The sequence below is a fragment of the Podarcis filfolensis genome (genome assembly GCF_964270895.1).
Source record: "Podarcis filfolensis genome assembly, chromosome: 1".
In the NCBI taxonomy this organism is placed as follows: Eukaryota; Metazoa; Chordata; class Lepidosauria; order Squamata; family Lacertidae; genus Podarcis; species Podarcis filfolensis.
The window spans coordinates 40,642,044-40,669,174 of NC_139604.1; the positions used below are offsets into that span (position 1 = coordinate 40,642,044).

Here is a 27,131-nt window from a genome sequence, read left to right on the forward strand (position 1 = left end):
TAGGTCCAATGCATTAAAATAACCCTTTACTTTTTCTAACAGTATATAAACAAACAGCATGATTCTAAGAGTTGAAAGCCAGTGGTACAGAGGGTTTGAGTACAATTCATCCTGTGGCAAAAATGCTGCTGGTATATTCACTATAGTAAATTTCCACTTTTTAATCACACTTTTGATGGATGGTAGTTTAAATTTTTGGTCCATCTGTTCTTTAGTAATATATACACAGCAATTTAGACCCACTAGTGAGTTGCATTTTATTATGTGTAGACTACATACAGCTTTAAACAAAGTTTATAACCCACTGATGGTGGCATTACACATTTGATGGTCAGGTTGGTCTAGATGAGCAAAGTAAACTTTCACACGAGGCTGCAGAATTCTACAAGTATCACCATATTTGCAGAGTTCTGATATTTTCATTATCACTGTAAACAGGAATGGATTGCTCCCCAACAATCCCATTCCCAGCATCCCTCCGAAGCCCTTTAACACATATATGCAGATGGAGTTTTCCCAAATAAAAGTTTACTCTAAAGTTCTACCTACATCTTATGAGACAGTTGTTTGGCATTAAGCATTGCTCCTCAGTGACTAGTCTGTGAGTATTTTATTACTGATTACTAAATTTATGAAAGGATTATCCTCAGCTCTAGAGTACTGGACATGGAATGACCATTTGAACCACCGGCAGAGATGCATTGTCGGCAGGCTACACAGTGACATCAGAAGAATGTTGTATCAGATGAAAAGGCACCAGCTAGTCGGAAGTCCTCTTTTGTGAGAACACTATACATGCGCTGAGGCAGAGGTTTGGAGTAAGGGGCAGGCCGTGGGACAGTTGTGCGCAAAATAACCTCACGCCCTGCAGGCAGGGGGAAGTCTCCAGCTATTCCGGAACTGAAACGTTTCTCATCCAAAGAGCCAGACCTCTTAAGTTCTTCGTCAAGGGGCATCATTGTGGCAACCTAAAAAAATACAGAAGCCTTACTGTTGATGTGTTTTGTTAGCTCCATAATCATTTTTAAAACCAAAGAACAGCAGGATAATTCAAAAATAAGGACTACATAAACAGATAGTGAGTCTTGGCTTTGAAGAAGTTGCAATATGCAGGCACAGACGGATATGTAAGAGAAGAATGAATGAGTGTGACAATGAAAGCACCATTTGCAGTGGATTTCTAAAGTGAAGAAATGTAGGTTTTTAAGTTTGTGCTTCTACAACACGACTAATGCCAGTAAAGAAGTATTAAATACACAGCCTTGGGGGCCACACAATTGACAACACCACAGAACACTCTCAGTCAGGTTCATGAAGTGGACCTTGAACTGCTTCAGACTGGTCTCCAAAACAGAAAACATGACATTTGTTAGTTAAAATTCAAAACAATGTAATGTTGAGGTTCCAGCAAATTATGATTAAAATTAGACTAAAGAGCTTTGCTATGAATTCTACAGTGTTTGGGTCTGTATCTAAGGAAACCAGTGTTAATCAGGGCTTGATGTATTTTCACATGACATGACCATCTAATTCGCCCATCTTGCAGTGATCCTTTTTAGCCCTGCTACCTTAGTTTGATAAAGGACATAACTGTGCCTGGGACCTTATACTAGCACAGCACTGCGCTATGACAACTCCCTGTTTCAGGGAGTCCTGCCACTCAAACAGGATGAAAACTATTGTAGGTCACAAATGGCCTGTCTTTCTTAGCACCAAGGAAGTAATTGGTTACTAAATGAGTTAAATTTCTTTCATAAAGCATCTCTAAGGTAAAAAATATGACTTTCCTGCTAAGTGGGTAGAGTTAGTTTACAGCTGCTTCATAACTGAGAAGCATAAATCTGTTCATGCGAGCATTTTATGAGGAAGTATTAATAAAGCAAGAGAAAGTATTAAAGCAGCAAAAACTAAACTGCTCTCTGCAATAAAAGTGGACAAATGTTCCTGCAACAGTTTATGATGCTTAGTCCTTGCCAGCCAAAACACATGCACATCTGAAGAAGCCATAGGCAACAACTAGATTACCAAACAAGGCATGGCTCTGAGGCCTTTAGACTTCAAATACCTTCCAGTTAGACATCCACTTAAAGCTCCAGTTTTTCAATCACAAGTTACTTCACAACCTGGTTTCAAAACTTCTGGCTTCAGAAAATCTTGTTTGAAGTTGGTAAGATGAAGCTATTTTAATGGTTTGACTATGCAAGTGATCAGTAGGAGGCAAATCAAGCAACTGCACTATGCTGCTAGAGCATTCGTTTCTATGCACCTACATGAGGTTAGGCAGATGACTAGAAAATTAGGGAAAGATCTAGTTACCTCCTCAGAAGATTCAGTCAGCTGGATAAGGAAGAGAACCAGTGATAAAAGATAAAGAAAGGCAAGTCAGAGATGACTCACATGGGGTCAAGAGAGGTTTCAGAATTGTCTGCTTTAAAAGGCAGAGTGCCCTCCAGGTATATGTTGTAGTCAAGAGAGCTACTGTGATAAACACTCGGAACACGAAACAAACATAGAACACACTGATGCAGAACTGGTACAGATAATATGGTAAATTTAAACAATATTCCAGTCTAATCAATCTCATTTTTACCCATTCAGCAGATGCAACTTTCCATACATGTCCTAATCTAGCAACTGATAGACAAAAGGAGTTCATTCATTTCAACAGAGGCAGTCACTACCCACTTATATTCATCTGAAATGGATGTTTAATGCTGCCATTACAATGAACAGGGCAGCCTACAGCTGCAGGAGCTTTTGTGCATCAGAATACATGCAGGGATGTGAATCACTAAACTTGCCTTATTTTTATCATGCATTTTAAAGCTTAGGGGGGGGGGGGAATCAGTCCATCCATTGGTTAAAATGAAATACTACTGGGATTAAGTTTTACCAGTTAATGACCTTGCAGAAATGAATTATTAGCAAGCATTATTTTTACTGATATTCGTGTTCTAAAAGAACAAGCAGAAGATCACTTCAGCAAGGAGCTTTCCCAATCCTACCCACGGCAGCCCCTACACTAAACAGCATGGGACGCAACCTTGTGTAATTAAGTGAAAACTTCATCATGTTTTCATTATGAATGCAGAGTTGCATGGGTTTTTTTCACCAACAGAGAAAGTCTGCATGCTTCCTACTCCAATCATATTCTTCCTTAAGTTCTTATCTTCTCACTTGCTATATTTCATCTACTGTGAGCAATTTCCCATGTGCAAGTGCTTCCTCATATTTCTCCTGTCACAGGAAATACAGAGGTTTATACATGCAATAGACCCTTCTCGCTACAGACTTCTGTGTTCCTACAAAGCCATTCCCTTGAAGGTGGAGGAACTCTCCAAAACAGCATGCAGGGCTGGAGGTAGGCTAGCGGAATGAGCAAGTGCACCCCAATGGAGTTGCAGGTGTGCTGTCTGCCCAAGCAAGGGCTTCTTTGGGTTCAGAGTAGAGTACAAGTTCCTTAAATACGCCAACTAGTTCTCTGCGGCCACAAATTATTTGGTTGTTTCAAAACATTCTGTAAACTTCAACTTCTCTCACATTTGCAGCTCATGACCATGTGCAACCAACCTCTCTCCTTTCAGGCCTTCTCTTGCTCCTATTCCACTTCCAATCTTCTCCTAGGCCCTTCAGTAGCTCCCTAAAGTCTTCTGCCTACCCAAGTCCTCCCTGAGACCACACCAGTAATCAATAGCAAAGGACTGAAATATAAACATACATTACAGCATTCCAGAAGCTGCTATTATATCACACAATGAAAAATTAGACCTGGAAAACACTTACTGGTAGCTGTTATGAAATGAAAAGTTCATTTTGTTCTGGCAACCTAAAAACTACTACTTCATTCAATCAATCAATGTGCATTAGTACAAACGGACCTTACGTACATTAATGCACAACAAAACGCCCACAATTGTTTCACAGAACTACCACCCTGGAAGGAACACACTGATCTATAATCTGTGCTTTGTTAAGTATTGCCCATTTTACATTTAGCTGAATATTTAATATAGCCATAGTATTCTTATACACGGAGGCACTTTCAAAGCCTGGCATTTTGAACTGAGAGTAATCTTACATGGCCTACGTTAGAGATGTTAAAAAGTCAATCTTACCCGCTGTGAATTCACAAAAAGCTTGTGAATTATAGTACCAGCATGTCCTCTTCCAGCACCAATGACTGAGACTTCTGGCTGTTCCAGGAAAGAATTCACAAATCTGGGAGTGAAAGAGAAAGGAAAGGAAAAAGTCAGCAAAATAAACTAGTTTTTTCCGTTTTTAAAGAAGCAACCATATTTTAAAAATAGTTTCAATGTTGGTACCACAGCTGAGTGGTAGGAAGGAACTGAGCTCACATTCCATGTATCTAGCTTAAGGCCAGTTTATACATGGATGTACACTGCATGTATTAATTTTCCTGCTCTGGATGACTGGCAATAGAATGAGTTATTCAAACCAAATATACTCTGTGTTGAGATTTCTGCCATAGTTCTGGAAATCATCCCGATGGACCAAGGTTTTGATCTTTTATCTATTTTCCATTACCATGCATAATGTTATCCATAAATACTTAATATTGCCCATACTGCAGAACGTTTCAAGGGGAGAGGACCAAGGCAGTGGCAGAGAAACTAACAGTGCATAATAGACTATTAAGAGGAGTAAAATTAAAATGTAGCTTTGATAATACATGGTACCATCTTACCAGCTCATGTGTTGCAGCAAAGTGGTCAAATTCTGCCACCCAAAACACAACAGACAATTTGGATACTATACCACAACACGACTGGTCTCCAGCTTAACCCTTCCCCATTTTTTATTATTTGTACGTAAATGCTTTCTAGACTAACTTTCCCCTGAATAGTGGCATAGAAAAAGTAAACATAGCTTTTGTTTTGCCTTTATTTTAGTAAAGTTGTTTCTCTTGTACGATTTGTCTAACATGTAACATTAAACTTGATAAAAAGTATTACAAGGAAATAAAATACGGTGTTTAAGGGGATATGAACACACTTGACGCTGCAGTGTCAAATGTGCCAATCACCCCGGGACCAAGAACTACCTGCGAAGTCCCTGCTCTCCCACCCACACATTCTTGCTGCCATCCTTCCCCATGATTAATAGTTACGTCAGCAAAACATTAGCCATGGTTTCTGCTCTTCAGAGAACACTCTTAACTTGAAACCAGACTGACCTTATAAGAATAATCATTTATGTTGGCGGCTGCTCTGGGTGGCATGTTTCCTTCTTCCAAAATATAGATACACAGGTGTAAATAAACTTGCCATGCTTATACTATCCAAATACCAGAATGCATGAAAAATGCAGCAGATAAGCCTGGAATGGCCTTGCGCTTTGAGGTAACAAACAAAGCAAGAAGAGGGAGTTATTATGAAACATGACTTGCACATGCCTATGAAACAAAGAATTCAAGATTACTCACTTTTCTAGATCTTTGCGTTCATCTTCCTGTTCACATTTCTCTACCCCAAATTTGGCTTTCAGTGACCTTGCCCGGGCAATAGTGGCTTCCACATTCAAAATCTGACTAATAATTTCCTGTGTAAGAGAGAAAGTATTTTCCTTTTTTGTTATATGCCTTACTTTTAAAGACATTTCTTCTCAAACTTAGTTAAGTAAACCCCTTACTTCTAATTTTTTGTCTTCTGGGTTTGGAAACCGGAGGACTTTACTAGAGTGGGTGATTATCTGCTTAATTATCTTCTTTACTGAAGAAATATCTTCCACCGATTCTGTTGTTAAAACAAGAAGTATATTGTAATAATAGTTCCACCTTCACACAAAGTACACTGCATTTTTTTAACAAGTGTTATTTACCTTCTTCCTTTACCTTGAGTACAGCTGCATGGATGACACAAGGCAGAAGATGCCTTGCAAGATCTGCTGGTTTCTGACCTGCTAAATAGTGCAGCACCTGAAGGTATGGTAAAAGGATTACATCACGCCAATAATGTTCTCATTCATATCTGATCATCTTGATTCTGCACAATGAATCTCACCATCTCTCCAGTATTTTAAAGTACACATATTATGGCAACTAGGGTACTAAAATAAATCTTCTACGTTAATACTTCATGGCCTTCATAAAAATGCCCATAAATTCTGGGGAAACATTTCCAAAGACTTTCCTCTGGTACTTTAGACTAGAGAAACATTTGTTCTTTGGGGAACTACAAGTTCTGTGTTTATCATAGGAGAATTCAGATGATCTGAACATGACTGAACTCAACAAAAGCAATGACTGTTTAAAGCACAACAGCAGAAACAAAACTCCACAGCTATGTATTTAATGCATTAACAAACAGCTTTTGGAAGCTACAAAGAGAACATCCCAATAAGTGAGGCTATGGAGAGGTGCTTTCGACTGGTCAGGTGCAATTTTTGGATGAGACAGGTGTTGGGGAACAAAGTGGTGAATGCTGGAAGGAAAAAGGGAAAGCGTTTGGAACTGATAAAGGGCAGCATGCAGACAGCTGAAAGGGAGCTCTACCACAATTACTGCTAAGTAAAAACTATGAGAGGCTTCATTCCCAAAGCGCTTACAATACCTAAGTGCTACCTAAGTTACTTCAAGTGCCTTTGCTGATTTTGTCTACATGTTTCCACAAACAAAATAACCGTCATTCCAGGGAATTATAATTCCAGAAGGAAACTGCATTATTCGGTCCAACCTTAAATGTGACCTGCATAGTCAGTTGGAGAGATTCAGGACAGCCAAGACACAAAGTTCCCATGGAAATGGGCAGTGTCTGTGCAGCCTGTCGCAAGTCCTCTTACCTTCTCTGCCTCACGAGTGTCATCAAAAAGCCGTCTCTGCCTTCTTGCCGGAATCGGCTTTGCCGTCTCCCACGCTTCAACCCACATATTACTTGGAATCTTCATTCGAGCACTCAGTTCACCCCTGATGACTACATCCCCCTTTTCATCCACAATTTCCTCTTCAATGTAATCCCGAGGTGAATACCATCTCACAAAATCCTCCAGACAACAACCAGGGTTGGCAGCCTAGGATGCAGTGTGGGTGGAGAAAGCAAAACCAGAACATTTTATTTTTTCCCACATACTTTCCAAGCTGTATATCAGGTGAGAGAAGCACAAGTGACTTAGGGGCACCTACACTACTACATTTCAATACTTGCATTTTTTAAAAGATACATATACACATCCTAAAATTAAAGTTGCCAACTTGTCATAAAAGTCAGACGTGAATTTTTATTATTCAGAATTCCCAGAGCAGCTTCACAAGATCCACTTCTGTTTGACTTTTGCAATGAGAGGGGAAATGTTATCTCTGGTGGCTTAGTAGCTAATCCCACTCTAATTTTTACACTGTGAATACAGAATGTAATTATACTTAATACCTTAAGTGGCCCTACAAACTAAAACTCAGGTAAAAATACCCAAGAACAAAATGCATTGTTCTTTCTTCTTTAAAATAGACAGAAATGTGATAGGAAGGAACCTGCCCCTACCTTTGAATAGTCTGGAAGAAAAAGGAATAATTTGCATTGGTGAACCAACATTTATTTACAACACTTTTATACCAACCATCATTCTATTTAGAATTCCACCTACCATGATACCTTTTTTGCAACCTGATTTCTCTAGCCTATTTTAAATTGTACCGCATCTAGGAAATTGGGGTGCTTTAATATAAAAGATAGGTGAGAAGCTGCCCTAAGGTGTAATGCCCTGGTCATATATGAGGAATTTGGAAGCTTCTAATATTAAGATATGTTTCACACCTTTTCCTCCCTCATTAATTCAGTAGCTCACAAAGAGATTATAAAGCAATCCATACAAATAATTTGGAAAAAAACAACATGGACAGAGTTTATAATGGGTAACCTCTTATAGAACAGAACTGTATGCTTATGTTTGAAAAGCAAGCCTAGGCAGAATACTTATGTTATTATACACCTAGCTCTTAAAGCTATAGAATACAATTTCAGAGAGATCACAAAAGTAAAACAAAAACAATGAAAGCACACATTTAAATACCTCAGAAAGCTCAATGTAGTAGTCTTATTCACCATGATATGTAATAAAATTCCAAAGCTGTGAGCTTCAAAGCAAGTTAATATGTACAATGGATTGACTTCAATAAGACTAAGCTGTCCTCAGCTTGAATAAATAGGCTTTTGTGGTTTAGGGGGAAATCACAATTCTGTCCCAATTCTTGCTTTGAAAAGAGTAATTCCAGAAGGTATAAAGTATCTGACCAACTATTTCTATTTCAAAACAAAAACATCAGCTGATTTTCCCTCAAATGATTGACACTGAGTCAAAATGAGTGCATCATCAGAGACAAACACTAGGCAAATTAGAGCAATATAGAAATGAACATTTTAAACTACAGTGAAGGTGATAGTTAGACAAAGAACAACCAAGTAAAATGGAAGGAAAGCAATGGTTAAAGAGGTTACTGGGGGGAAACCCTGTAATTGTGCCCTTTCCGACTGACTGGAGTGTTTACACTAGTATATTCATCACTAAGACGGTCCCATGGAATACAGAATCATGCATCCACCTTGAAAGATTCCATATCAGAAAGCAAACAGGCGCTCTGCATGCGTGCACGAAGATGAGCCCCTTCTGCTGATGTTCCCAGTTTAGCCAATACTTCAGACTGTTCTTCCAGAAGATCCTCAGTCATAGGAGCTGGTTCCTGAAAAGTACAAAGAACAGACATTTCTTACACGGGGAATTCCATTCAGGCTTGGTATCAACAGAACAACAATCCTTGTGGCTTTATCTATTCAAGGAGCTCTTTTTCACAGTCCAATTTAGGAAACGCTTTAATATGACCACAAACCAAGATCAAACCAGGGTTTGAAGGAGAAAAAAGATGGAGGCAGGACTACTCCAACCTAGATGTACCAATGGTCTGGCTTTAAAAGTCACCTTACTTTTGCAGGCGAAACTTGTCACCACTATGCAGGAGAAACAAAATCAACGTAGTGGTGCCAGATTTCTTCCTATGTGTAGCTACCTCTAACAGGTATGACAAGTGAAACAAGTTAACAGAAATCAGAAAACCAGAAATAATTCCAGGTCTAACCTGTGTTACTGGAACATAGAGGGGGTCTCCAGGATGAAGCAAAGTCAAGTTGCCATGCTGATGTAAACGACCTTCTGGCTTTAATGCTTCTTTTGCAGCCCCTTTCTTCCCACCTTCTTGTCCATTTCCTTTAAGTTCCTCTGTATCACTTAGGCATTCAAAAAATTCTTCTTCACTGTCACTCCAGGAGTCCCAAGACTTTCCTACTTCTCCTTTTTCCTTATCACCCTCTTTTAAATAGTCTTTACCCACCAAGTCACTTGATTTTCCAATGTCTCCAGAAGAGCGATCAGAATTATTTCCTTTTTTCCCCTCATCCCTTGCTTTCTTTCTTTCAATACAACAATTTAACATCTGGAAATGAAAGCACATTGAAAACTTATTATGACAGATATGCACACTCTTCCACAGTGGCAATATTTCCATTAAGCTGTGTAACGCAACTTATGTAAGAACAGCCAAGATTGACACCTGCGCTTGCACAGCACGAAGACACTTCTGTTCACATGTCATCACCCACATACTCAGAGCAGACCCACTGAAATTCATTAACCCAAGTTAGTATTGTCCATTATTAAAGTGGTCCTACTCTTGAGCATGGGACGCAGGTGGCACTGTGGGTTAAACCACAGAGCCTAGGGCTTGCCGATCAGAAGGTCGGCAGTTCGAATCCCCGCGTCGGGGTGAGCTCCCGTTGCTCGGTCCCTGCTCCTGCCAACCCAGCAGTTTGAAAGCACGTCAAAGTGCAAGTAGATAAATAGGTACCACTCTGGCGGGAAGGTAAACGGCGTTTCTGTGCGCTGCTCTGGTTCGCCAAAAGCGGCTTAGTCATGCTGGCCAATAAAGCGAGATGAGCGCCGCAACCCCAGAGTCGTCCACGACCTGACCTAGCAGTCAGGGATCCCTTTACTTACTCTTGAGCATGACTAACAATGAATAAAACTCAACTCGCTGATTATTTCTGTAACAATCTGATATGCTACCCAACTAATATGGTAATGGCAGGATACATTTTACAATTCTTAACAATTTCTGCAACAATAAAAAAGTACCAGATCCTATTTTATATTTTGTAAAGCATTAAAGATCATTATCTTGTATCCTAGACTGATAGATAACTTATTTTGCAATAATTACCTGGAGTTTCTGGTGTAGTAAACAACATCTCAGATCTGGAGCACCACTCGTTAACCTAATATGAAGTTACATCTGTATTATTATTACATAAAAACCATGTTGTAAACTAGTACTTGCAGCAAGATGTACAGTAAAAAATGTAGTTTTCAGAAGGAGCAGCACCAAGGTATAGCAGATTTTAATGAGGGCCTTGGGCCACAATCAAGCATATCTGCTTTAAGACCTGCTTGCAAATACACACAAGAATTCAGGGAAACAAACAACTACTGTATTTGACTTTTAAAAGACATCTGAAGGCTGTAAAGGGAAGTTTTTAATGTGTGGTGTTTTACTGTAATTTTATAATTTGCTGGAAGCAGCCCAGAGTGGCTGGGGCAACCCAGTCAGATGGGTAGCACTGGCATATATATATAATTATTATTATTACACTTTTATCAAGCACCTGCCCCTTATGATGAATTGCAACCTAGATGCACTTGGATCCATCAGTTATTTTTTTAAAAAATAAACTTTTAAATCTCAAAAGCTATAATACAAATAAAAACCAAAAATAAGTAATTACAAAATATTCAACTTTTTTAAAATTAAGTAAATGAAATGAGAAGGATCCATCACAATTAATCAGACTGACCTCCCTCATAGGGTTAATCTAGAATTTAATTCTGAGCTACATGGAAGAAGAACCAACAAAAATGTAAATAGTTCCCCACTATATTTTACACAATCAAGTTAACTGGCTGTAAACAAGAATGCCTCTGAGATGCCAGGAAAATCTGGCTCTCTCATCCTGACAGTGGAAGTTCTAAATTACAGCCTGTATTAATTAAACTGCAGCTAAATGATGCTAATAAATACGAATATAATTCACCCTGGGATAAAGAAGTTGTTCTCCCATCTGTAGCGCATTTCCAAGACAAACTCCTGCCAGAGATGTGCAACTCCTTTGACACCACCATGGTAGAAGTTGATCATACAAAGACAAAGGGCCAGTTTGTAAGTTAAGCTGTCTGAAGGAGCAGATTTGAATTGGATGTAGATGTTCTATACACAGGAAGAAGCAGGGCAAACAAAGACAAAAAAGCATGAAAAAATATTTTGTGTTATTTAAAAAATAAGCAAATTATGTAAGTTTCCTTAATTTATAATACCTGCAGAATTCATCTTACTTATTTGATAACTGTGTTGCCCTTCAGAAAATGTTAATAATGTCTTTAAAAAACAGGATATACACAACTCCAGTCTCTAAAATATAGTTAGAAACAAAGCTAATAAATAAAGGTTTGTATATGAAAACTCATCCTTTTATAACTAAAATGGACAGATAACAAAAGCCCCCAAGCAGACCTTTAGGTTGCGTTTTCCTTTTATTAAAAGCCATTCAGATTTGGTAGATAGATTCAGGTAGGTAGCCATGCTGGTCTGACGCAGTCGAAATATATAAAAAAATTGTCCAGTAGCACCTTAGAGACCAACTAAGTTGGTTCTGGGTATAAGCTTTCATGTGCATGCACACGAAAGCTTATACCAAGAACCAACTTAGTTGGTCTCTAAGGTGCTACTGGACAATTTTTTATTTTTATATATATTTAGATTTGGTAAATATTAGTCATGTAAGCAATTTGAACTTACATAGTCTTCATTGTCTGCGGGTGGGAGGCATCCTGCCGAAGGACTAGTTCTGGCTTCAGATCCATCTGCTGATTTGTCAGCAGCATCAGGGAATAAGTACTTGAGGGGGAAAGTACATGCTGTCAGTTTTCAAATATGTTGTCTTTGCCATTTCCCATAGCTATTAAGTTCTGCAATAACTCTTTATCATATATCCTAGATACCATTTACTCCTCTACAGAGGCAAGCAAGAACTTTATAAAATTATTTGTACCCCTGCAGTGTGCACTGACACTGGGCAAAGACACTCTTGGCCGCAGGAGAATGCGAATTTAAATATTATAAAGCATCATCATTAAATGCAACAGCACAGCTAGTTTACTTACCAAAAGAATAGTGTTGAGGACGTCATTATTTAATGGTGATTCATCTACACCTCTGTGTTTGCGAATCTTTTTCTTTGCTGTGTGAACCATATTTGTCACAGACAGTTTATGGATTGGGACAGGTGCTGGTTCTGTGAGCTTTGACAATGCATGGCTTATGTCAGCATCTACAAAATATCAAGGCCACAGTTACAATTATCAATTTATTTGTCTTTATTTGCATTTACATCATCATCATCAATATCCTTCTCTTTCAGTATGAAACAGCAAAACTACTTTGCTAAATACGAGTGTGCCACCTGCTGCCGAATCCAGAACTAGGCCATGCTGGATTTTTTATGTAACCAAGGCTATGTATCCTCAAACATGCTGCTGCAAAGAAACTGAGCATGCTGCAGAGGGAAGGGGGAGACAAGATGAGGGCTTAAACCTTATAAACCATTTATGCTGGTACCTTTGACACAGAGGCTTAAAATAGACAATGATGGAGGAGGAAGAGGAGGCTTATAAATAAAGAGCTCTGAGGAAAGGGCTTTTTTTTTTTTTTTAACACTGACGTATTTTCAACCCAGCCCCTCACATGAGATGCTACCATTAGTTCTATCAAGACCCTCCTGCTTCAGATAAAACTACAGCTGCTTTCATAGGCACAAAGGCAAAGAAAATTAACTTGACTTTTTACCTTTTCCCTCCTCTTCAAATGCTGATCTTCCAAGAATCTCATCGGTCGATTCTTTCCGACGACACAGTTTGAAAAATTCAGTGACAAAATCACCTACAAAAGGAAATTTTAAAAATTATTTATGCAGTCAGATTTCTGAATATTAGGGTTTTCCCCAAATCACATACCTAAAGCAGAGTCTAATACAGTCTAAATATATGTAATTTTAGCAAGGAAGGAATGAGAAAAACCTTTTATTTTTTACATAGCATTGTCACTGCATATAAGCACTGATCTCCCAAGCAAGCCTGAAGGCACATAATGCAGCAACCTTGCCTGAACTTACTAGTGTTTTGATGCCTAGAGACAATGAATTTCATGCCTAAGCAGAGCTCCCATATGCAAACTCAACACTGACGATTTAAGTGAATTTACAATCAAGAAAAATATATTTCTACAAGAACTTAGTCAAAATCAATTCCTATCTTCCTGAAGTAATTTTAAAGAATAATAGAAAAAGATAAGCTCTGGATTGCTTACTTAACAAACACTGTGGGTTATCAGCTTTTCTGACCCTCACAGACCACTGAGGTGCTTGAACAGGATCCAAGTCTCTTAAAAAACAAAACAGAACAGGAATGTTTTTATTTCTTCACTCATCCAATCATAAATAGCATTGAAGAAAGCAACCTCAGAATTTGCATGTCAATTATTATAGAATATCTTTAACACACTTGTCAATCACTTACTTTGCCTAATTTTGTTATTTTCATCATCTATGATTACAAATGGATTTTTCTGTAAATCTCAATTTTGAATTTTTCCATACAGATTTTTTTCTAATTCCCATCTCGATCATGATGTGAAACAAACAGGTTTTTTATCAGCTCCACTAAAAACACTGACAATTATGCACTATTCTTGCAGACTATTACACACAGCATATTGCCCCAAAGTAAACAATGCATACAGCAATTCCTATAACGGTATGAAATCATGTATTAATACTTTAAAAATCATGCTGCAGATGGTGTTTGAATCTTTTTAAAGTATTATACACATAACATGTATGCATTGTGTATGTAATATGTGCTTTTTGCATATAATTAGTCACGCTTTAAGAAACAAACAAACCTGACAATGCATGAATGGCTTGCACCAAAGCAGGTGCCCAAAAGCACAGATGGTTTAATGCAGGCAAGGCTCAATTGGGCTGGAGCTGCCATATTCAATGTATACATCCATTTAAAACTGACGGCTTCTCCATCTCCATCTATGACTGATTTTTCCAAGACCATTCTGTGCCTTTTTACATAAAGCCTTTTTACATAAGGCTGCCAGCATGACTCAATAGTTCCTACCTGACATTCAGAAGACATCTTAAGGCAGCCCTGTTCAGGGAAGTTTTTAATGTATTACATTTTAGTGTATTTTTGGTCTTTGTGGAAGCCGCCCAGAGTGGCTGGGGAAACCCAGCCAGATGGGCGGGGTACAAATAAATTATTTATTATTATTATTATTATTATTATTATTATTCCTCATATCTAACTTTATTGTGTAGTGGCCTTCTTATACATCTGGGCTTTCAATGGGTTTTATGAGTGTCTTCCTGATAGCTCTCTCACCATACAGCAATCGTGTAAGTAAATCATACTGTAGATCCAAGTCCTAACATGAAACTGACACAATTGTCCTTGAGTGCTCCAGTCATTAGAATAGCAAAAATAACCACAAATGCAGGAGGAAGAAAATACATCACAGATAAATAGAAATAACACGAATTTTAAAAATCACATGCGTCCAATTAAAATAGTTTGACTCAACCATTCTAACAGCAAGATGGTATGAAAAGTGTTGGAATTAAAATAAAAATGTTAGAACTTTGTTGCGTAGACAGTGCAGTGTCATGGTTAGGGTGTCAGACTAGGTCCTGAGAGAGCAAGATTCAAATCTCCACTCAGTCATGGAGCTCACTGGGTGACCTTGGGCCAGTCACCACCTCTCAGCCAAGCCTACCTCACAGGATTTTTGTGAGAATAAAACATGATAGGAGGTGTGTATACCAATCTTGAGCTCTTGGGAGTAAAGCTGGGATATAAATGTAATAAAAAGAATAATGGTCATAACAGCAGCTTCTTTCTTTCTTAAATTGCCTCTTAAGTAGTAGCTGTATCAAGCTTATGAGAAAATTAGAAAATAATTGTAGCAATAATAATAGTAGTAATAATAATAACGAGCAAAATTGACTTTCATACTACTACAATAGCTACCATGTTTGCTAAACCGATATTTAAGTATTTCTCAACTAGACCAGAATTCTAGATTATGTAGTGTTCTGAAAAATGAAGCTCAGATGTTTTGATTACAAAAAGAAAATGAAGTCAAAAATATACTTACGAATAAACATCGTTGTCCACAATTATACCCTCTGTTAGATGAGGCCATGTAGTTGCTAAATGAAGTTCACTGAAAGTAAAAGTGGCACACTTGGAGACAGAATTCGGAAACCACCACACAACCATAGACTACAGTCACAACGCATTGGCTTGGGTTGAACCTAACTCTAAACCGTGGTTTATTGAAGTATGGCTTAGAGTTGTACAAATCCAGTCCAGCGGCTTAACTATGGTTTAAAAATGGTTAAAAATCACTCTTTAACTAGAGCTTGTAATTGACAACCCTCAGTTAATGTTAGCCATAGCTTAGCATTCTGTATGAACTGGAACATCCCCCTTAGTTACAGTTAGGAAGCTATCAGTACCCAGAAGTTACAGAGCTGAAAGAGCAGTTCTTCCTGGCTTGTGTTTCTTATAATGTGGAAGTACACATAATAAACCAAGATGTACACAATAATCCATCAGATGCCACAAGTTTAACTACGATTAACATTAACCACAGCTTAATGTTATATGTGAATCTGGCCATTTTGCACACAAGTTTTAGTTTAATACACTTATGTCCATTATGAATAGCACATATGTCTTTTTCACCTTTTTTTAAAATATACAGGTGAGATCCAATCTTTTCCTGGTCATTACTGCATAACGTCACACCTGTCCACAACATATACTGTATCTGTGTGCTTTCTCACTGTCTATTTGCATGCAAATAGAATGTTTATTCGAAGAAATAGCCTTGAAAATTAGGAAAGTCCATAAAGCAAACACTTTAGCTCATGGATAGCAATTACATTTGAAGAGCTTTTGTCAATAGCATTATGCTACCGCTCCAGCGGGAAAGTAAACGGCGTTTCCGTGCACTGCTCTGGTTCGCCAGAAGCGGCTTAGTCATGCTGGCCACATGACCCGGAGCTGGCTCCCTCGGCCAATAAAGCGAGATGAGAGCCGCAACCCCAGAGTCAGTCACGACTGGACCTAATGTTCAGGGGTCCCTTTACCTTTACCTATATCATGTCAGATTACATAAGCAACATTTCTTTTGAGTAAACTGTTGCAGATTTAGCTGCCCATCACAACAAGATCAATTCCATTTAACTTTACAAACTGAATATTTGATTATACCAGGTCTTACCTGATGGGATCCTCACAGGCACCAAATGGTAACTTTCCAAATTCGAGGCCTCCAACTTCACCTCCAACCAAAGCATCTATATCTATTGACAGAAAACATGTTTGATCATTACATCAGAATTAAGTAACAAAATTATGCACTGGGTGACATCTAATATGTACACCCAACTTTGCCACAGATTTCCAGTGATTATCAGTTCTCTTCTCTCTTTTCCAGTCCCCATATGCATCTACAAATTATTATCCTGAGGTTCCCTTAACAATCCAGATCAGAATTGAGGGGCACACAATGGGACCACAGGAGGAATGGAGAGGAAGGAGAAACCCTGTTGAACAAGTGGATGCTTGTTCATGCTTTGTTGGAGCTCATCCAAGATCCAAGTAAAATGGGTACAATTTTTTCTGCCATATACAATTTCCACAGAAACTATTTTTTTATGTAATGGAGTTTTGAGTTTCATTTTTACACTTGGCAAAGATGTTGATAGTCAATACTGTTAAAAAGGGATACAAGCTTGTGAAACCTTAAACACCAATTTCGAACCAAGATGTCCAAGGACTGGCAGGTCATAAATTACATACTGAATGGCAAACATTTCTAGTTATTTATTCACCGTCAATGAGAGGGCTAAGCTTTACCGAAAAAACCAAAAGTGTCATGCACTTTGAAGACACTCGAACTTAGAATGCAAGGGAGAAACATGCTAAGAGGAAGGCACGCTTGGCAAATCCACACCATGATCAACTCCCACCCGGGAACCAATGTCCCCACTGTGGAAGGACATGTGGGTCCAGAATTGGCCTCCACAGTCACTTACGGACTCATTGTTAAAACCATGTTTATGGAAGACAATCTTACTCGGCTACGAGTGATCGCCAAAGAAGAAGATTGAAAAAAGAAACAAACTTGGATTGTAAGGATAATAAAGAACGGCAACAAGTGTAATACGTGTCTACACTGTCCTATAGTATATCACATACATTTCTTGGGAATAAAAAAAGACATTTGTCATGATTTGCAGAAGAATTTTATAAAACCTTTTTGTCTGTGGACAGTTGGCATGCTATATCTGAAACTATTTAAAATTCTCCTCCATTTCAAAAACGGTTTGCCACACAGCAAAAGGGCAGGGAAGGAAAGGTAACACGTCACTGCTGTCAAAGAAAAAAGTCCATAGTTCCAGGGTTCTGTGGATCTCAGCCACTTTCCGTAATAAATTCTATAGAACATAACTGTAATATGCACAAGGAAGCATCATACCTGGTGGTTGTTGAGGCCAGAAATATTGCTGCCAGTCCTGAAGTACGTACGTAAGTCTAATACTTATATTGATTGGAGGTAATGGGGTTAAAGGGCAGCCCTAGGAGACATATGTAAAGAAATACAAAAAGTGAGGACCAAAGCAGATATATCTAGACATCTGCTTTAATCTAAGCAATGTGTCAGAAAGTTTCTATGAGAGATAGATTTTCAATGTTATTAGGAATTTACATCCCACCATTTTATCTGGTGGGAGGATCATTCATCACTATCCTTCCAAAATACCCCCAAGCTCAAACTAAATGGTTTACTATTAAAATGGGTCAGATATAATAAATGTACATGACTGCTGATCTGCTGAATGTATTCGGAAACTCAACAAGTTTTGGCTTCAGAAATATTGCTAGCAGCAGTAATATGGACACACAAATATTATAGTCACTTCTCTGTGCTTCATAGCAACCTACTTCTGAAGTTCACCTGAGTTCCAGATGTAGCTTGCAATTATGAAGAGGGTTGACTGCTGTTCAGAAAAGGAAAGATGCACTGCTCATGCAAATATCCCTCTGTGCTCCCTAGGAGCATGGGCTAAAGTGTCTGAAAATCAAAAGTAACAGCTGATAAAGACTGGTTCACCCATGTACTTATGTCCACTTGAGGACAGGTTACTGAGTATGTGAACTGACTTTGTTGAACAGTGTCCTATGATATGACATCAAATGATACCTGGTGATGTGAAAGTCCTCTCTTTGGTGTTAAATATGCAATGGCCCATTCACACATGCAAGTCAACATACCATGTGGGAATTATTGCATGGATGACAATGCAAATCTGAATCCCATATTAATTGTTTTACACATTTGTCATATAGAAAGAGCATAACTTTAAATACACTACAAAAAAGCACTGAAATATTTCATATTTCACGGACATAATGAGACAGAATAAAAACTGATTAAGATAAGTACCAATAGCATTTACTAATGGAGATGACTCCATTAGTTTTCAATGGCACTGTTACTCATTGAAGGAAAAGTCTTATATCAAAATAAGAACAGAGTCCAAGTCTTCCTGATTAAAATGGATTGATTGGCAGACATTTCCCATGAAGTCTTATCCACAGTAATTCTTTTCAAAAACCTAAAGGCTATACTGTGTTCATATGATATAATACAAACCAAAGCTTTTTCCTGTGGCTGTACCTGCCAAGTATCCATTAATCTGTCATAAGCAGATGTTTTAATCTGAACAACATATAGGTACAGAGGCAGAATTTTCAGAATTTGCCCACTTTTCTGAAGAAAATAATTCTTGGCACGTGCAAATGCGTACATGCACCCACACAAACTATACTTACAATCTTAGATTTGAAGATGTCCAATAATCCTGATAAGTGAGTATACTGATTAGGGACTTTGCGAAGATGAACCATTTCAAAATCTGTTCTAACTCCAGGACCTTGACACTCTCCGACATACATTCTTCGCCATTTGTGATGAATTTGTACAAATACTGGCACCTGGCTGCAAAATATTCAGAAGAGCTACAAAAGTGTTTTAAGTCGTCTAGAGCCTAGGAAACACAGAGCTGTTAGCCTTTACTATTCACCATGGCAAGTATCAATTCATCCTTAGCTTTTAGCAAACAGCCCAAACTGTGCTTGAGATTTATTATTTTAGAACGTATAGCCATATCAAACAACACAAAGTCTTAAACACACAAAGACTATGTAACAGTCTATTCTGTGGAATGTACACATTTGCTCAGTTCACATGCAATCCGTGGTTTCATGCTATGTGCATGAGATGAATGTGCATGATGTGGACCCTTACTTACCAGCCTGTGTTCCCCAATGCAATAGAAATTGAACTAAGAAGGAGGTTACATTTAGATTCACTAAGAACGGCATCATTATTTGCTGCTGGTGCAATGACTACAAATTCACGCAATCCATACCTAGAATAAAAACAATGATGCTTTCAGTTAATTACAGATTACAAATATTAAAGCCTATAATAAAATGCACATATATGTCTTTCAATGTTATTCAAGTGTGCAACATCTAATCTCTCTCAAACTGCTTAGTTTATATTCACTAAAAATATGGTTGAAGCAAACTAAGATTGAAGTTTGATGTAGTTTAGTGAATAATAAACACTGAGCATATGTCAGAAGCACCAACCTTGTTCAGACATAATACTAAGCTAAGCTTTAGAATTATGTGAATAAACTTGAATGAGCACTACTCTCACTTTTCCCCACACTTCTCCTCCAACACAGCTGCAAGGACTAAATTGGAATCGTTTGCTTCCAGTTTTGCAACTACAGTTATGACTGAACCCTAAACTGTGGTTAACTGAAAAGTCCAAGCTTCATAAACTATGGTTTGAAGTCAGCTTGTTTAATTAAACTACAGTTAAGACTAAGTACAGTTTGATTTCAAGTGTAACACTAAACTGTATTTACTTAAAAATAAAAGCGAAAGCTTCCTTGTCAAGGTCACACCACAGGGATGCAAAGAGTTTGAGGTTCACCCAGGCTTGTTCACATATCACTATTCTGTGTACTAGTCAGTACATCATAAATTTTATATGCTGTGACTATAATGTAGCTATATGTAATGTAATGCTTTAAAATAGCAGACATACCATCTCACTAGACAATGAGCTCTGGGAGGAAAATCATTGTTCATGCACAGAAGGTCTTGCATAGCAACTGGAATAATATCTGTAAAGCCATTCAGAATAATGAAAGAGTTCAGTCATAATACAAACTAAACATCTACGCATCAAATATGGTAATCAATTTAATTATTTCATCAAAGAGAAGATATAGCCAGTCTGGATCCAAGCCACAGAAGTAAATAATAAAAACAAGAATAAAATTACCAGATACATTATTAAAGCTACCATATGCGATAAGAATAGAAAAACTGAACAGTCCGATTCAATCCATATTTACCGTATTTTTCGCACCATAGGACGCACTTTTTCCCCTCCAAAAATGAAGGGGAAATGTGTGTGCGTCCTATGGTGCGAATGCAGGCTTTCGCTGAAGCCTGGAGAGTGAGAGAGGTCGGTGCGCACCGACCCCTCACGCTCTCCAGGCTTCGCACACCTCTCTGCAAGCAGCGGGAGCCCAGCGCTGGGCTCCCGCTGCTTGCGGAGACTTGCCTGCATGCCGAAGCCTGCGCGCGCTGAACTCAGCGCATCCAGGCTTCGCGGACCTCTCCGCAAACAGCGGGAGCGCTCCCGCTGCTTGCGGAGAGTTGCCAGCAAGCCGAAGCCTGCGCGCGCTGAGATCAGCGCGCCCAGGCTTCGCGGACCTCTCCGCAAACAGCGGGAGCGCTCCCGCTGCTTGCGGAGAGTTGCCAGCATGCCGAAGCCTGCGCGCGCTGAGATCAGCGCGCCCAGGCTTCGCGGACCTCTCCGCAAACAGCGGGAGCGGTCCCGCTGCTTGCGGAGAGTTGCCAGCATGCCGAAGCCTGCGCGCGCTGAGATCAGAGCGCCCAGGCTTCGCGGACCTCTCCGCAAACAGCGGGAGCGCTCCCGCTGCTTGCGGAGAGTTGCCAGCATGCCGAAGCCTGCGCGCGCTGAGATCAGCGCGCCCAGGCTTCGCGGACCTCTCCGCAAACAGCGGGAGCGCTCCCGCTGCTTGCGGAGAGTTGCCAGCAAGCCGAAGCCTGCGCGCGCTGAGATCAGCGCGCCCAGGCTTCGCGGACCTCTCCGCAAACAGCGGGAGCGGTCCCGCTGCTTGCGGAGAGTTGCCAGCATGCCGAAGCCTGCGCGCGCTGAGATCAGCGCGCCCAGGCTTCGCGGACCTCTCCGCAAACAGCGGGAGCGGTCCCGCTGCTTGCAGAGAGTTGCCAGCATGCCGAAGCCTGCGCGCGCTGAGATCAGCGCGCCCAGGCTTCGCGGACCTCTCCGCAAACAGCGGGAGCGGTCCCGCTGCTTGCAGAGAGTTGCCAGCATGCCGAAGCCTGCGCGTGCTGAGATCAGCGCGCCCAGGCTTCGCGGACCTCTCCGCAAGCAGTGGGAGCGCTCCCACGGCTTGCAGAGAGCTGCCTGTTTGGGGGCTGGGGTCGGGGGAAGCTCGAGCTTCCCCCGCCCCAGCCCCGCGCCTGGGGGGGAAATAATTTTTCCCCTTTATTTCCCCCCAAAAAAACTGGGTGCGCCCTATGGTCCGGTGCGCCCTATGGTGCGAAAAATACGGTACTCAAAAGTGTCACTGAGACAAACTCCTAAATATACATATGTTATCATGAATGTGTTACAAAGTACACAAGTAATATTACTTAAGTGGAATATTGTTTTATCACACCTGTGAGACTTGAACAACAGGAACCAGTCAGTATTTAAAGTAACATTTAGCATCATTCCCTACAGCAGGGGTCAGCAAACTTCTACCAGCAGCCCAGCTCACTGTTCCTCAAATCTTCTGGTGGGCTAGACCACGCACGCGCGCACACACACACACCAGCAGGGGGCTTCTCTCTCTCCCCCACTCCCTCCCCCTGCTTTCCTACCTCCTCCGGTGGCAGTTAGGAGCCGGCAGCGGCACCTCTCGTTTCTGGGAGAGCTTTCCCAGGCGCCAGGCGTGGGGCCAGCAGGCACACCAAGCTCTGGCTGAAGCCCTGCGAAGCACCCGCCAGCCTCTCTGTCTATGGCCGCGATGCTGGCCAATCCGAAGCCTTGCCGCCCGTGTGCTGAGGAAGCCCAGCGCAGCTTCAGATTGGCCAGTGTCGTCGCCCGCCCAGAGGTGTCCGCGGCTTCAGATTGGCTGTGGGAGCTTCCTGGAGCCAATCCGAAGCCGAGCCGGGTTTCCCCAGCACACGGGCGGCAAGGCTTCGGATTGGCCAGCGTCACTGCCTGTCCAGAGGTGTCCGCAGCTTCAGATTGGCTGCGGGAGCTTCCTGGAGCCAATCCAAAGCCGCCCGTGCGCCCATCACAGAAGTCAGTCGCCTCGCCAGTTTAGCGCGGGGACAGGCCGAGCGGGTGGCAAGGTCCTAGGGCAGGGTCCTCACGCCGGATTAAAGAGCCCCTCGGGCCTTATCCGGCCCGCGGACCCTAGTTTGCCAACCCCTGCCCTAGGGTATTTGAATTGTTTCCTCCAATGAACATTTGTTTTTTTAAAAAAGTGATTTCAGAAAGCTTCCTTTTTTTCATAAAATATTCTGCTCTTTATTAGAAGCAGTATTCATAGAAGGTAAGATCTTTTAATCTCTCTCAACCAACTGGAAAGGAGGATTATATGCCCAAATTCAAATTGCATTATCCTATTATATCAACTTTTAAAAATAGTGAAAATTAGACCACTGATATTCTACATGTTCTAACGAAAAAGTGACCAATTCAATAACGCATTATTCATCACAATATTTATAGATTAGTAATAAAAAGAGGCAGATGGGGCTCGTCAACCTAGGAAGGTAGCCCGTCTAGGAGAAGCAAAACTCTGAACCAAAACCTCTGCTGCCTGGCAGGCTCTCTTCGGGAGAAGAAAAGGCTAAGTAAACCCTACACAAAACTAGAGAAGAGTCGCTAAGACGATTGGATGGCACCTCGTACACCTCCTCCTGGCAATTCCTGCAGTGAAGAAGCCAAACATATTGCTCTGCTTTCCTTTGGACCACATCAGTGAGGCCAAGAGTAGGGTTCTGTCATCTGTGCAGCCCAGGACCTCCATACACAGTACCCAGGCTTGCGTCTTGGGGGAGGTCACTTTGATGCTGCTAACACATCAATTTGTTTTCACCCCTGGAGGTACACTCCATTATCCCTCTCTCTCTCTCTCTCTCTCTCAAGAAAGAGAGATGTATGCCAACAACAACATTCAGTAACAACACAATATAATATAATGCCACAAAATAATATAGTAAAGACTCAAAAATATTTGGGTGATGGAAAACGTAACTACCTTCTACTTGTTCCTCTTTTGCATCCTTGTCACTGGAGTCTTGCACAAGATAATGATGGGTCACTGAGAATCGGAAATCAGCAAAAGCAATCTCATCGGATTTCTCCTCCCATGTTTCAGTGGTATATACACCCTGAATATCAAATAGGGCAGAAACATTAGTTATGTATGAGCAAAATTATTTGCAATATAACGTTACTACACATCTCTGAATGCAATTCCACTATTACAAATAGAAAGTGTTTTAAATAAGTTTCATATAAAGGAATTCTGTAAGGTTTTACTCATATATAAATCCCTGAATAACTTGAGACCAGGATACCTAGCAGACCACCTTTTATAGGCCAAATTAACTTTTATGATAATCAAAGGAGCCTCTGCTGGAAACACTGCAACCAGCAGAAGGTCATCCAGAAGCCTCTTTCAGAAACAAGCCTTTTCTGTTGTAGCACCAATCCTCTAGTCTGGATGCTTCAAATGTATCCTATAAACTGAGCTTTTTACACAGGATATTTAGATGTTTGCAAGTATTATCCCACTTAGCTGCTGACTTGGTGGTTTAAGTAGGAGGTTTATATTTAGTGTATCCTGATCTTTATTTGTACTTTATTGTATTTTGATTTTATAAGTTTGTAAACTGCTGGAGGAATTCTGCCAAAATTGTTAAGCTTCTAAATAAAGATGTCATAGAATGGGACTAATGGTTTATATTTTCACCAAACAGTACAAAAGGCAATCTTACCTTTTCCAAAACTTTGCCTGAAGAAATGCCAATAAGTTTCCAGTCATTCAAAACTTCCTCAACTCTGGAAATAAATCTAACAAGGAAAGTTATGATATAGAACTAACATCATGCTATAACTCATAGCCATAAAAATGAATATTAAAACATAAGGGCCTTAAAACTTTTCATGGCTGATTATTAGCACAATTTAACAGTGGTAGCTTTAGGCTACAATCTTATATCTACTTACCTGCAAGTAAGTACAGTACAATGAATTTAATAGGACTTACTTCCGAGTAGACATTATAGGATTGTGCTGTAAAACAACATATTCAGGAGAACATCTCTCTCTCTCTCCCTCTCACACATATATACATACAGACACAAATCAATTTTAGTAGAGCATCACCAGCACATTCACTAGCATATTTTATATCTATATATATCTCTAAATATATATATATTATTATTATTATTATTTAGTATACAGCAGTTCCCAAGGTAGATCATTTTAGAGCTGGAAGAGCCTTTGGAGATATTCTAGCCCAACCCCTAACAAAATGCAGGAGCTACTCTACAATACATTGATAATGAAAACACTTTTTGAACAAATAGAGGAAGGTGCTCCCAAGAGGCCGTTTAGGGTTTTAAAAAAGTAAAGGCCAGCATCTTGAATTGAACAAGGAAACAGACTCGCTGCCAATGAAAAAAATCTTAAGAAATGTTTTAAGTTGATGACAGCTAAAACCCATAAGCAAATTCTAAACCAGCTGAAAGTGCTTGCAGACATTTCCTGATCAGACTGCTTGACTATCATTTTGTCTGTCTGGAATAAACTTCAGTTTATTCACCTTTGTAAAGTCCATTACACATTCATGGCTTTTGTTATGCGAGGTCAAAGCTCCACTTTCATCTGATGAAAAGGAGAAATGGAGCCAAGTGTCATCAGAAACATTAATGGAACCACTCTCCAAACCTCAAGCCAACTGCACCCAGCATAGAAAGCAATACTGAAATCTGGAGAACCTCAGAGGATAATTCCCATGAAGAGAAACAACAGTCTCCTTACACTACCTGCCTAGAATCCTAAAGCACAAACCTCAGCTTCCAACACAGAATCTTGAAGAATATCAGGGCCAACAGTATCAAAAGCTGCTGAGAGTTCAACAATAAAAGAAGGCACTCTTACATATCTTTCCCTAATGCAGACAATACATCAGGGTGAGCATGGCTGTTCCCAAGCTAACAGAAACCTAGGTGCTTAGAATCCAAATCCACATAGATGCTTAGAATTAATCAAGCTCCACACATCAAGGAGAAAACTCTCTCACACAGAGGTAATTAAGCCGCTGGAAGATTAGTGCTATTCGATCTGCTGCATCTATTTGTATGTTATGTTCAGGGCTGTGGGCAGGATTACCTTCACCCCTAAATGCCCTGTGCGCACACTGGAGGCTGCTCCAATGATGTGCCCAGCCTCACTTCTTTTAAAGTTGGGGCCTTGGCCAGACAGTTGTCACAAGTACCCTCTTCCTTTCCTTTCTGGCCCGCATCCCCAATACATGGGTTGTCAATGCACCCTCGCCCGCCCCCGTCTCAGAATATTTTACTAGCAATGGAGGTAGTTTCCATTTGATTTAACTTTCTTATATAGGTTTGCCTACATCAATACTTTTTGGTTTAATAAGTCTCTGAGCTAAGTCTGCCTGGAATCTACTGAAGCACAATCACACCCAGCACAACACACAGCTTCCAAGGCAAATGATCTTGATCAGATGGCCAGGGCCAAGAGGATCAAAAGCTGCTAAGAGATCAACCACCATGCCATCAACCCCTTTATATTTTGGGTTTTTCGTGGGTGGGTTTTAAGTTATGCAGTTACCCATTCACCCAGCATGAACCATTTTCTGGCAGAGCTCACTTGCCATAGAAACAAGTAGCAGACAGGAAGGCAGGTTAAAAAAATAAAACCACATTGCCAGGCAAACTTGTTTTTCAGTCCATCTGTGGAACAGATTTGACAGCATTCCTGGGGCAGGGGACAGGCTGCAGAAGAGCCCTTTCTGGCAACATGGAATATTATTATGGGGTAGCGGGTTATCGACCCAGCAACCACCTTTCAGGTGCATTCTCCCTCTCCCCAATTCTTAAGACGTCCCCCCACCCCAAAACAAGAGGGGGGCTCCCTCCAGGTGTTGTCACTGGGAGTCTCCCCCCTGCCTCTTCCTCTCCCCAAATTCGCCCAGAGCAGCTGGACCTTGCAGCCAGCTTGTCGCCAGGTCATCCGAGAGCCAAGAAGCGAAGACACAAGACAGACACACACACACACCCTTCTCCTCTACTGCCAAACACACAACCCCAACGCAGCTCTGCAAAGGGCAAAGTAGGAAACGGGACGGGAAGAGACTACTCGAGAAAGAAGGGAGGCAGTTCATTAAAAAAAAGGGGGCGGCGGCAGCGAAGGAGGGTCCGCGAAGGAGGAGGAGGCGGCCCCGCCGCGAAGAACGATACCTACCTCTCCCACTCGGAGGCGGTGGTGAAATCGGTGATTTCGAACACTTCGGACTCCGGCTGCGGGGGGGAAAGAAGACGAGTGAGGCGCTGGAGGGCGGGTGTGGAGGGGGAGGGGTGAAGAGGGGCGACCCGCGGAGCGTCACCCCCCTCTTTGCTTAGAGGCGGCGGGGGGGGTGGGGAGGGCGCTCCGAAGGCGGACTCACCTCACTGTCGGCCGCCATCTTGAGCCAGCCACCGGCTTGCAGGACGGCGCAGCTTCCTGAAAGGGATGACGGGAGCGAGGAAGAGGCACAATAACAACACACGCACGC

The 27,131-nt window shown here is 40.8% G+C and overlaps 1 protein-coding gene across 4 annotated transcripts; it reads right to left on the minus strand.

Annotated features, from left to right (window-relative positions):
* Positions 1-9: 9 nt before the first annotated feature.
* On the minus strand, positions 10-27,125 carry RAB3GAP1 (RAB3 GTPase activating protein catalytic subunit 1). 4 transcript variants are annotated; one of them, XR_014540951.1, is made up of 25 exons: positions 27,024-27,125; positions 26,822-26,877; positions 24,325-24,400; positions 23,583-23,715; positions 20,315-20,393; positions 19,503-19,622; positions 19,024-19,189; positions 17,666-17,765; positions 16,406-16,487; positions 15,272-15,340; positions 13,415-13,488; positions 12,896-12,988; positions 12,214-12,380; positions 11,849-11,947; positions 11,088-11,260; positions 10,220-10,274; positions 9,083-9,436; positions 8,552-8,689; positions 6,799-7,026; positions 5,852-5,935; positions 5,650-5,753; positions 5,444-5,559; positions 4,116-4,218; positions 2,317-2,337; positions 10-968 (listed from the first exon to the last, which is right to left on the minus strand). XR_014540951.1 is itself a non-coding variant. In XM_083582167.1 (25 exons), the coding sequence occupies exons 1-25, from the start codon at positions 27,039-27,041 to the stop codon at positions 726-728; spliced, it is 2,964 nt and encodes a 987-aa protein (XP_083438293.1). In that variant the 5' UTR covers positions 27,042-27,125; the 3' UTR covers positions 10-725. The 4 variants fall into 4 exon arrangements, 2 of the variants coding, with proteins under 2 accessions (XP_083438293.1, XP_083438294.1); XM_083582167.1 differs by having other exon boundaries at positions 5,839-5,935; XR_014540950.1 differs by lacking the exon at positions 2,317-2,337.
* Between the last annotated feature and the right edge of the window lie 6 nt (positions 27,126-27,131).

Excerpts from the sequence above, each read along its gene's own strand:
- RAB3GAP1 (XM_083582167.1), bottom strand. Across the intron at positions 8,690-9,082 it reads TCTATGTTCCAGTAACACAG|GAACCAGCTCCTATGACTGA; the intron begins GTTAGACCTGGA and ends TGTACTTTTCAG. Across the intron at positions 5,754-5,838 it reads ACTCAAGGTAAAGGAAGAAG|AATCGGTGGAAGATATTTCT; the intron begins GTAAATAACACT and ends TTTTAACAACAG.